At 38.4% G+C, this 12,921-nt stretch overlaps 1 protein-coding gene across 2 annotated transcripts in view; it reads right to left on the reverse strand.

The window, feature by feature from the left end:
* SLC15A2 (solute carrier family 15 member 2) overlaps positions 7,151-12,921 on the reverse strand; it is a 38,532-nt gene continuing 32,761 nt past the window's right edge. Inside the window, exons 21-23 of one of the 2 annotated variants that reach the window (XM_021068171.1) lie at positions 10,105-10,251; positions 9,413-9,517; positions 7,151-9,013 (exon numbers count right to left, since the gene is read on the reverse strand). In XM_021068171.1, the coding sequence (XP_020923830.1) occupies positions 8,837-9,013; positions 9,413-9,517; positions 10,105-10,251 (429 nt within the window). In that variant the 3' untranslated portion in view covers positions 7,151-8,836. The remainder of the gene's footprint in view (positions 9,014-9,412; positions 9,518-10,104; positions 10,252-12,921) is intronic. The other variant, NM_001097514.1, reaches the window with a different exon arrangement.

A 12,921-nucleotide genomic window follows, 5' to 3' on the forward strand; every position in this document is an offset into this window, starting at 1 on the left:
CTGTGCTGGGGTCTTTAGAGAGTGAACTCACAGGAATCCCTAGGTTTCTTTTTGTTTCTCATATATCTCAGGTGCTGGAGAAGCATAGAAACTGGAACCACCAACGTGTGCAGCCAAAAAGAACCTCTTTAATGGCTGTTCCCCTAGCCAGGGAACCAGAAAAAGAATAGGTTAGCAGAAAGAATACCTGGTTTACAATGCCAATCCTACTCTAGCCAAATACCAATGGAAAACTCTCTCCTCAGTTATAGTATCTGTGGGACTGAGCAGGGAGTTGAACTTTCATCACACAACCAGTTGATAGCATTCTAATTCCCCCACCAGAGTAGTGTCTGCAATGTCAAACAGTGATAGCAGACAGTCCTCCAGTTCCACCACTGAGGGGAGGTGGTGTTAGCATGACCAAGCAAGGAGCTCAGCTTCCAACCCTTACTTATCAGGCAAAAGGAAGTAAGATTCAATTTGGTGCTAGTCAGCACTCTTCTTCCTCCCAGCTCTTATGTCAGCAGGGCAACCAAGCAGCAATGAGATGGAATGAAGCAGTGTACATTGGCTGTCCACTCTCCACCTCACCACCTTTCTATCCCTAGTTTAAGTGAAGCTCAGCAGAGAGTTGAACTTCCACATCCACCCAGTAGCAATGATATGGAAGAGGAAGTATGAGGTGGTGCTAGGTGACACTCTAATCTTCCCTCTGCCACCAGTGGGGACCATCAGGGAGCTCAATTTCAACCCAGCAGCAATGAGTGGCACCAGTTGGTAACCTAGGACCCAGTGGGAAGCCAAATATTCTCCCCCCACCTAACTCAAGCATTCATCTAAACAGGGTGATTTCTTGCCAGAAAAGAAAAAGATTAAATAATATACAGACTCTAACATAATAGCCAAAATATATAAAATACAATTGAAAATAACTCACCACTCTAAGAACCAGGACAATCACAACTTGAATGAGAAAAGACAAATAGCAGATGCCAACGAGGTAACTCAGATGTTGGAATTATCTAACGTGGATTGTAAAACAGCAATCATAAAAATATTTCAGAGTTCCCACTGTGACACAGGGGGTTAAGGATCCATCCTTGTCTCTGTGGTGGCTCAAGTCACTGTGGAGGATTGCATTTGATCCCTGGCGTAGGAACTTCCATATGCCACAGGTGTGCCAAAAAAAAGTTTCAACTAGAAATTACAAACATTCTTGAAACAAATGAAAAAAAAAAAGTCTCGGCAAAGAAATAAAGCTATAAAAAAGAATAAAAGATAAATTATAAAACTGAAAAGTAAAATAAATGAAATAAAACTCACTAAATGTACTCAACAGTATATTAGAGATAACAGAGTGAACTCAAAAACAGATTAATAGAAGCTATCCAACCACCACCACGACCAACAAATGAACAGAGCCTCAGGGGCATGTGAGGCAATAAAATATTAATATTTAGGTTATTAGAGCTCCAGAAGCAGAGCAGAAAGAAGGTGGAGCTGAAAAAATGTTCAAAGAGATGGTCAAAGGCTGAAAATTTTTCAAATTTGATGAAAGATACTAGTCTATAGATTCAAGAAAATTAGAGAACCACATAAAGGATAAATGAAAAGAAAAAAGTACAAGGCACAACACATCATTAAGCAAACTTCAAAAACCCGGAAACCAATAAAAAAAAAAAAAAACCTCTTGGAAGCAGTTAGAAAAATGATGCATTGTCTAACTCGAAAAGTGGTTCAAATGATAGCAATTTTTTTGACATGTTAAATATTTTATTGATTATATAAAGTGATTCTACCCAGGCTGTGCAGCTCAACCCTTATGGCAGCAGGAGTGTCTGCATCTTGGATAGCAAATAATTAACCTGAAACCAGAAGAAAGTAGTGCAACATTTTCCAAGTGCTGGGGAAAAAAAAAAAAGAACAAAAAACAATCTTATTTCTGTATCTTGGGAAAATATACTTCAGAAGGAAGAACAAATAACGCCATTCTCAGATGAAGAAAATTTGTTACCCTCAGATTTACCAGTGAAGAAGCGCTCAAAGAAGTTCTCTAAACAGAAACGAAATGATAAAAGAAGGAGGCTTCTTCAGGCAAGAAGAAAGAACAATGGAATGGGCTTTCCAAAGCTCCCTATGGCTCTCTTCTTCCTCAGCTCTCTCTCTGAAATATTTGGTTGTCTCTTCCTGCCTCAACTTACAGTGCAGCTCGAGGCAGCTGTGATGACATAGCTTCAAAATATATCATGCAAAATTAGAAAGAAATAGGCAAATCTACAAGCATAGTAGGAGATATTTGCTCTAACAGATATACATAGAACATGGCATCTGACAAGACAGAATGTGTATTTTTTCAAGTGTACATGTACTATTTACCAAAATTGACCTGGATCATATGCTGGCTTATAAAACAAGCTTCAACAAATTTCATAGGATTTCATTTCATTCAGAATACATTTTCTGACTTCAGTGGAATTAATGTAGACATTAATAACAAAAGGACATTTTAGACTACCTTCAAGTGTATGAAAATTAAGCAATACACTTATAAATAACCCATAGGTCAAAGAAGAAATCACAAAGGAAATGAGAAAGTATTTTAAATTGGATTCTAATGAAAATGCATCACAATAAAAACAAAGGATCCTGCAGTTGAACAGAGGAAATGAAACAACACAACATACCTGTGCTACAAGATAGAAAACAATGACTGTCTTCCACTAATTAATAAATTGATCACTAGTGAGGCTGAGAAATTGGAGCAATCGTGTATCCCACTGGTGTAACAGAAAAGACCTCATAAAAGTGGTAACATCTGAATGGAATTTCATATGATGAAAATGAAGAGCTATAGGATAGAGGAAAAACAAAGCAAAACAAAACAAAAATTTGAAAACCATTTAATAGACTGCAGTTGGAATTAGAGGAAATTAATAAAGTTAAATAACCCTACCATTCTAAAGACATACAGAATGAAGAATGAAAAAATAACTGATCTAAGTATCCATCTCAAGAAGTTAGAAAGAGCAAAGCAAATTAAACTTGAAGAAAGTAAAAGAAAGGATATAAGAAAAAAGTAGACATTAGAGGTTTGAAAGCCTTAATATGGTAAAGATGACAACTCTCTCGAAATTGATCTATAGATGCGATAAAATCATGATTAAGACAAGACCTCAACAGATGTCTCTCTGTGTGGGTGTGTGCACTTTGACAAGGCCAGTGGCAGGTAGTTAAGTAGGTAGGGTCAAGGTCAGATGGCCTTGCTGCAGAGTTAGAAGCACAAATGAACATCTCCTCAGAAAAGAAAATCATGGACTTGGAGAAGAGACTTGTGGCTGCCTGATGGGAGGGGGAGGGAGTGGGAGGGATCGGGAGCTTGGGCTTATCAGACACAACTTAGAATAGATTTACAAGGAGATCCTGCTGAATAGCATTGAGAACTATCTCTAGATACTCATGTTGCAACAAAACAAAGGGTGGGGGAAAAAATGTAATTGTAATGTATACATGTAAGGATAACCTGACCCCCTTGCTCTACAGTGGGAAAATAAAAAAAAAAAAAAGAAGTTTATCTTCAGAGTAAATACCGAGCAATGAAGGGATTTAAAGCAATAAAGCAACAGGGACTGCATTGTCATAAAGATCATATTGCCAGTCATGCAGGAAAAAATGGCCACAAAGTAAACTTAAAAGACTTTTGTAGGAGTTCCTCTTGTGGCACAGTGGTTAGTGAATCTGACTAGAAACCATGAGGTTGTGGGTTCGATCCTTGGCCTTGCTCAGTGGATTAAGGATCCAGCAGTGTCGTGAGCTGTGGTGTAGGTCGTAGACGAGGCTCGGATCCCACATTGCTGTGGCTGTGGCGTAGCCCAGCAGCTACAGCTCCAATTAGACCCCTAGCCTGGGAGCCTCCATATGCCGCAGGTGCAGCCCTAGAAAAAGACAAAAAAAAAAAAAAAAAAAAAAAAAAAAAAAAAAAAAAAAAGACTGTTGTAATAATCTAGAGATATGGTACTAGCTTTAACTGGTATAGTGGCAATGGGAGAGGAGAGAAGTAGAAAACTTGAAACCTATCAAGTAGAATCTCCAAGACTTGTGTATGAAGTGGCAGAGGGAGGGAAAATGGAGAATGCCTAAGTTCCCCATTTGGAAAATGGGTAAATGGTGTTGGATTTTGAACTCCATAATTGTAGTCTTGTGAGTTTTTCCTGCAGTTCCAAGCAGCCCCAAAATAGGAATAGAAGTTGGGGATATATTTGCCTAGTGGTACAGATTTTCTGACTGGGAGGAGATGCCATGGAAGGTAGAAGTTAGGAATGGGCCAAAATTAGATCCATTCACTCTGATCCACTTCACCAACATATTATTATATGTTAATAATAGCCTTTTCTTCTACTACTTTGCACACACTCCCTTCCACACAAATCAGGCTACTCATCATTTGCCCATTGTTTTCTTACCTCTTCATCTTTGCTTGTGTGGAACTCTCTACCAGGAGTGCTCTTTTATTCTTTGCTTCCATGTCCACATCCTAGTCACCATCAAGGTCATGCCTAAAATGCTCTCTACTCCATACTTACTTACTTAATCCCTCCCTAAATCTTGTGAGCAGAAGTAATCTCTCCTTTTTAAGAATTTTCATAACATTCTGTAATTTCCTTTGGCATAGGTGACACTCTGTCTTCAGTAACAGGAGTGAATTGTAGAAGATCCTAAAGAAATGAAAATTATTACGGTAATTTTTTTAGGTGATATTTATGTGCATGCCTTACCTTACTTCTGCAGCCTCCTTAAGAGTAGAGATTCTTTTTATTTATACCTATTTCTCCTATAGTTTCTGACATAATGTCTCAGGTTTAAAAAAAAAAAAAAGATCCATTAAATTGAATTAAATTACCAAGGCAAAAGGATTCAGGCAAACTTACAGAAATTACCACAATCCAGGTTTCCTAACAGGAACATATGCTTCCTTTAGGACAAAGTTTTTTTTTTTCATTTAGTTTGATCTAATTGTAATAAAGAATGTATAATTAAATCACATTCTCCCTGGTTTTCCTCTTACTTCATAAATCACCCATTCTCATCACCTTTTCTGGATACTTCTCTTCTAGATCTCTAATGTTGGAAACCCAGGACTAGTCCTTGAACTTCTTATCTATATACATTCACTTTCTAGGATATCTCCTCCAGTGACATGCCTTTAAACACTATTGGTTTTTCCTTTTTTTTTTTTTCTTTTTAGGGCCACCCCTGCAGCACATGGAGGTTCCCAGGCTAGGGGTCAAATCAGAGCTACAGTTGCCAGCCTATACCACAGCCACAGCAATGCAGGATCCAAGCCATGTCTGCAACCTACAGCACAGCTCACAGCAATGCTATATCCCTAACCCACTCAGCAAGGCCAGGGATTGAACCCACAACCTCATGGTTACTAGTCAGATTTGTTTCCGCTGTGCCACAATGGGAACTCCTTAAATACCATTTATATCTCCAGTTCCCGGCTCTTAATTAAACTTGACTCAGAGTTCCCGTCATGGTGCAGTAGAAATGAATCCGACTAGGAACCATGAGGTTGCGGGTTCGATCCCTGGCCTTGCTCAGTGGGTTGAGGATCCATTGTTGCCATGAGCTGTGGTGTAGGTCACAGACACCGCTCAGATCTAGCATTGCTGTGGCTCTGGCATTGCCTGGTGGCTACAGCTCTGATTAGACCCCTAGCCTGGGTACCTCCACATGCCACGGGTATGGCCCTAAAAGGACAAAAGACAAATAAATAAACAAACAAACAAACAAAAAAACTTGACTCATAAGACTGCCAGTTCAACACCTCCAACTGGATACCTTATTGGCATCTGAAGTTCATTACGCACGAAACGAAACTCTTAGTTACTTTATACCCCAAATCTGTTCTTACCCTAGTCTTCCCTACTTTCAGAAAATTGCACCATCATGTGTCCTTATTACTCAGGTGTAAGAATCAGCATCAATTTCTTCCTCTCAAATCATACATGCAAATCATATTCAAACTATGTCAGTCCTACATTAAAAATAAATTCCAAGTCAAACCATTTCTCCCCAGCTCCACTGTTATTGTCCAAATAACAATCACGTTTTACTGGACTATTATAAATATCTCCTAAATGGATTCCCTACTCTCATTCCTTCCTGCTTACAGACAATTCTCTACTTAGCAGCTAGAGTGATCTTAAGTAGAGAATCAGATGCTGTCACTCTTGTGTTCTAAACCTCCAATGGTTTCACATTTCACTGAGAATAACATCAAAATGTCTTACTATGGCCACAAGACCCCTGGTGATATGGTCCCAAACTTCCTCTAACTGCATCTTCTAACCTCTTTACACCTTATTGAGTCCTGTCATACTGTCCTTCTTGCTCTTCCTCAATATGCCATGACTTCCTTAGCCTTTTGTATTCTCTAAGGTCTTATCAGTCAAGATAAGTGAGATCATCTTGCACACATGTATAGCAGATTATTCATCTTTGTTTTTCCAACCCCTAACTTGATGAATGGCATATAGGGAAACTCAAAGAGGTACTTGAATACAAAAATAATTCTCTTTAAAAATTTTGAGGTTTTAGCCAGCCATATGATTAAAATGTAAGCCTACATTGTATTGTAGTTGCCAAGAACATCTAATGTGACATAAGGTTGCATTAATAGAAGTGTTTTGTTTGGAGAAAGACAGGTTCTAGTTCTTCTTGTCTGACTACTTCTGGAATGTTGTACATGTTTAGCTCCAGATATCATACTAAGAGGCAAAGGATATTTTTCAGAATTAGAAAAAAAAAAAAAAAACAAATGTGAAAGACTGGGCCAGGCCCTGTGAGGGACCATGAAAGGAACTGAGAATCTTTAGCTTGATGAACACTTACTTGATGATTGGGTAGGCAACATGACAATTCTCTCCAAAGAGCAAAAAGTCTGCCACACAAAGGAGGGATTATGCTTATCCTTGTTAGCCATACAGGAAAGAAACAAAGGTAGGCGGTTTCAAAGGAGAAGCTTTTAGTGCAATATAAGGAAGAACTACCTACCAGTTTTTCCTAAGCCAGTGTTTTGCAGAACACTGCACCACATTAGGCTAAATCAAGCAAGACGTCTTGTGTCTTGGTTGCAGGATTTCTCAGAATCCTTCATATGCATACATTAAGAAGAGGATATAATATGTTTTTTTATTCCCAAAATTTATTTATCCACAGAAACTTTTATTTGCAGAACACTGTTAACATCTGTTGAAACAATAGTTCATAGAACAGACTGAGATAAAGCTGCTCAAAAATGAACAGAGTATGTTCTGAAGAAGTACGGCTAGGTTCACATCAACATATCTATGGAAATTAGATGATGCCGTCACTTGGGTACTTCTGAAAACTTGGTAATGAAAACTAAAGTATGAAAACGGGAAACTGGAGCAGTTGACTCAGTTCTAGATGAGAAAAATGGGGCAAAACCAGCAGAAATTAGGCTCTCTAGTACAAGTTTTTGTTCTGAACTTTTCTCCCCAGCAATACACTATAGATCATGACATTCCTGTGTCTGTGCACTGATTCATTCATTGTGTGCAAGGTAATATTTCTCAACTTTTTTCACCAACACAGAAACAAACCCCAGACCATTCTATCACTTCTTCCCTCAACTCCCAGATTTTGACAGAATCCTGATATGGGACCATGCCCCCACTCCATTGAGCATGGCCATTTAAGAAGCTCAAACCTAGAGTATTAATATAACTTTTTTTTAATAAATGAGAAAATTCAGACCCAAATGAAGAAATGACATTTAAAAATCATGGAAAAGTAAAATAGGAAAAATTATCAAAATGAATCTACTACTTTGTGGCTGAAGGGAGTACAAATAAAAAAGGAAGTTATATTCCTAAAAATATTATTGCTATTAAGTATTTGTTACAATAAGAAAGAGGATGTAATAATAAGAAAAAGCTGGCCCAGTAACCCTGAAAAGTCAGGGCTGGAAAAGTATAATTAATGTCTATATAGTTGTCCACAGGAGGGTATAATCTAGGGTTGAAACATCAGTCTCTTCTTAGTCCCTAAGAAAAATGTATTCTGTAGAAGAAAAGCTCATTAGGACTTCCACAATTTCTACTTATTCTGTGTTCCCAAACCATGTCTACTATCTTTAAATTGGTTTCTAAAGATCTATAAGTACTGAGAAGGAGGTGTTTGAGTTAGCAGATAAAATACTGTAATTATCAGAAGGATGTATCTTCTGTGTGTTAATAATATGTCATTTTGTCTCCTACTAACTGCACTGAAAAACTTACTAAGTTCTTATCAAACCTGGATAGCTGAAAAACCAGCCCTTGGACAAGATCATACCAGACATACCAATTCTTGAGGTCCTTGTAAACTGTGCAGTTAACACTGCTAATGAAGAAACCTGAAATGCCATTTCTCTGTTACTCTGCAATTTTGACCCTGTATCACCACTTCGAAAAGTGGGATCATCAGTTCTAAATGGCAGGTATAGACATTCCTACATAACTTTTGAGAACCACAGAGGCTAATCTCAATTATACGTTTGTGTTTTCCATGGCCATTTGCAGAAAACAGGCCAGCTTTAGCAACACTATACAGGATTTACTGAGTTCACGGATAGATGAGAAACATAGAGTCTCAGGGGCCTTTCTTTAATGTACTGAACAAACCCAGTCCTAGAACTTCCTCTGTCATGGGAGAAAAGGAGAGGAGATCAGCTCAGAGGTGATGCTACTTCTCTCTTCTAACCAAGCTGGAGTGAAAAATGCTCGAAGATGGGTGATGGCCAAGACCAGAGGCAGGAACTAGAGTCTGGGCGGAGTCCATGCAGTCATTAGAGCTTTGTCTTCTTGGTCTCCAGGTTGATCATGTTCCCCTGGATTTGGGGAATCTGCTTATCTGCTGACCCCTGAATATCCTCTGGCTTTATAGGAATATAGTAGTAGCCCATGATGGAGAAGATCAGGCAGACCACCAGCAGGAGGCAGGAAAACAAAATGAATTCGGCCCACTGCAGGAAGAAAGACATATAAGATAAGAATACGGAGAACTTGAAACTAAAGGGATCTTAGTAGGATGAGGACTGGGGAGCAGGCTGACCCAGGATCACCAGTTTAGGACACTGTTGGGTTCTAAACCCACTGAGCCACAATGGGAACTCCAGATCACCAGTTTAGGAAGAGGCTTGGTAGGAGAAGATGGGGCTTGCTGGCCTCTCTTCACATGGGCCCTTGGTGGGCATTATTTCCACTTACATGCCCATTTTCCTGGTAAAGTCTGTGTGTATCTAATCCATCTCACATCAGAGGGCTGAGTGGAGAATGTGGGAGATGGAGGGGAAAGAGGGAGAAAAGGAAGTGGAGGGAAATCCTTGGGTAGATCCAAGCTCCTGCTTCCCTCAGGTCCATACCTGTACCAGGCCACTGAACTGTGCCACAATAAGAACGATGATATTCCCAACTGCAACCGTCAACAACCAGGCTGCCTGGAGTACAGATTTCATGCTAGAGGGAGCCTAGAGAGGACACAAATTTGTGAGTAAATGAACTCCTACACTACCCTCATGCTCCATGCATCTCTCCAGAAACTTCTCCCACAAAAACGTCCAGATTTGAACTTCCCCCTTGAAGTTCAGCTATCACCTTGATTCAGGGGATGATAACAATGTTAACAGTAATAAGATGGAGCTATTAGGTGAATATTTTAATTGATTATCTCATATAATCTTTATTACAACTCTAAGACATAAGTTCTATTAATAATTCTGATTTTATCCCTAAAGAAAAATAGCATTAGAGAAATGATAATTCACTTACTCAAGGTTATAAAATAGGTTGTGCAGCCAAAATGTGAACATGGGCAGCTTGACTCCACAGCCTTTATTCTTAATGTTTAATTATCCTTTCCTGGACCCCAAAAGCATAGGGATTCAGCCTGCCATGATCCTGGGAGTCAAGGTGACACTCTGTTCAGGATCAAAAGGAATCTAAAGCCAAAAAAATATGGAGGTTGTGGCCAGGTTCACAAACCTAACTAAGGCAATGCCAGGATTAAAACTGCATCCTCTGAGCAATAGCTCAACCTCCACTTGCCAAAACCTACCTGAGAATAAGAAAACTCAAGTCCTGTGACAGAGAACATGACCTCTCCGGCTGTAACAAGGGCATATTGTGGTAGCTGCCAAGCGATGGACATTTTGTTAGCTGGGGTGTATTCAATCTTCTGGACCCGAGGACCCTGACCGGTGCTCTTAGGGAGGGAAAGAAGAAATGGACTTGTCAGCAATCTGAAGTAAATAATCCAGCCTGCAGCATTTTATGATCTTACATCCATCCCTTCTTTGTATTTTCATCCTTTTGCTATCATCAAGAGATTGAACAATTTCTACACAATTACGATTTTTTAAAAATTCCTTTTGCTAACACTGCATTCCCTTGCCTGACTTCAGTCAGCCAGATACAATTATTTTGAGTCCTTAAATGGCAGATTATTTTTATTTTGTAGTTTGGATTTCTACTATTTGGACCTATTAGGTATTCTGATCCTGGCCAACAGTTTAAATGAAAAATGGCACAAGAATTATACAAATACAATGAATTTTCAGAAAGCATGTACTTAAGTTTAATTCCCTGTTTAGTTTTCTTTTTTTTTTTTTTTTTTTTTTTTATCTTTTTGCTATTTCTTTGGGCCGCTCCTGCGGTATATGGAGGTTCCCAGGCTAGGGGTCGAATCAGAGCTGTAGCCCCTGGCCTATGCCAGAGCCACAGCAACGCAGGATCCGAGCCTTGTCTGCAACCTACACCACAGCTCACGGCAACGCCGGATTGTTAACCCACTGAGCAAGGGCAGGGGCAGAACCTGCAACCTCATGGTTCCTAGTCGGATTCGTTAACCACTGTGCCACGACGGGAACTCCCCCTGTTTAGTTTTCTATGTAAGTGCAATTAAACTGTTTGTAACGTAGTCAATTTAAATATTTATTTTACTAAAATTACCTTTATCAGAATGAATTATTTTCTTTTTTTAACTGTTAGGTAATTCAGTTTTATTTGAAACAGAGGTTAGCTATCGTCTATAAAATGATCTACTGTCATAAGTAGTGCTCTTTATGGTTTTTTTCCCATTATAGCTGGTTTACAGTGTTCTGTCAATTTTCTACTGTACAGCATGGTGATCCAGTTACACATACATGCATACATTCTTTTTTCACACACTATCATGCTCCATCATAAGTGACCAGACATAGTTCTCAGTGCTACACAGCAGGATCTCATTGCTAATCCATTCCAAAGGCAATAGTCTGCATCTATCAACCCCAAGCACCCCATCTATCCCACTCCCTCCCCCTCCTCCTTGGCAACCACAAGTCTATTTTCTTAACAATCACATTGAAGATTTTCTTAATTTTTAAAATCCATATCTAATAGCTTCTGCTATTTTGAATTTATTTACTGGTCATTATTTTTGAACTCAAATCTTACACATTCAAATTTTGTAGTATGCAATTTTTCTGTAAATTCTAAATTTTTTCAGGGTTAATTTTTTTGTTATAATGTTACCAAATATACATGATTCTACAATATTTTTTCTAAAATTACTTTTATATATACAGGTTTTTAGTTACCATTGGTTTTATTTTATATAGATTATATCTACTAATATGTCTTATTATAAATCCAATGAAATTTTGGAAGTTACATATTTTTCCTGGAGTAAAACTAAGTTACTAGGTAGTAGGTATAATGTCTGGATAAAAAGGAGATAAAAATGGCAGAGTTAAAACATCAAGGTCAAAAGTCCTTGAAACAAAAATTCTTTGATGTCCAAATGCCCTTTATTCTCTGAGTCAAATGGCCATTGTGTTCAAAATATAGTAAGGCAAATATTGCTTTAATTGATATCATGAATAACACATGGGCATATATTTAGGTTTTTCTCAGCCTAAAAGAAGAAAATGACCTGAGCTTGTAAATCAAGGTCACATTCTCAAATACCCAGCGTCAGGTAATGAGGTATAAACAAAGCAGAATGAATGGGAATGATAGGGACTATGATGAACTGGACATCACAGTCCCATCTAAAGGGTAGAGCCACTATACAGCCACTATAGTACCAGCCAAGTGACACGGTAATTAATACCTGTTACACAATCTTCTGATTTTGTTTTTAAGAAATGTCAGGAATCCCGGGAATACACCTGACCAAGGAGGTAAAAGACTTATATGCTGAGAACTATAAAACATTAATTAAAGAAATTAAAGAAGATATAAAGAAATGGAAAGATATTCCATACTCCTGGGTTAGAAAAATTAATATTGTAAAAATGGCCATACTACCCAAAGCAAGCTACAGACTCAATGCAATCCCTATCAAATTACTCATAACATTTTTCACAGAACTAGAACAAACAATCCAAAATTTTATATGGAACCACAAAAGACCCAGAACTACCAAAGCAATTCTGAGGAACAAAAACAAAGCAGGAAGCATAACTCTCCCAGACTTCAGGCAATATTCCAAAGCCACAGTCATCAAGATAGTGTGGTACTGGTACCAAAACAGACACACAGACCATTGGAACAGAATAGAGAACCCAGAAATAAACCCAGACACCTATCGTAAATTAATTTTTGACAAAGAAGGTAAGAACATAAAATGGGAAAAAGACAGTCTTTTCAACAAATGTTGCTGGGAAACCTGGACAGCTACATGCAAATCAATGAAATTAGAACACACCCTCACACCATGCATGAAAATAAACTCAAAATGGCTTAAAGACTTAAATATAAGACAAAACACCATGAAACTCCTGGAAGAGAACATAGGCAAAACATTCTCTGACATCAACCTTACAAATATTTCCTCAGGTCAGAAATAAAAGCAAAAATAAACCAATGGGACCTAATCAAACTGACCAGC

The sequence above is a fragment of the Sus scrofa genome, chromosome 13 (genome assembly GCF_000003025.6).
Source record: "Sus scrofa isolate TJ Tabasco breed Duroc chromosome 13, Sscrofa11.1, whole genome shotgun sequence".
NCBI lineage: Eukaryota > Metazoa > Chordata > Mammalia > Artiodactyla > Suidae > Sus > Sus scrofa.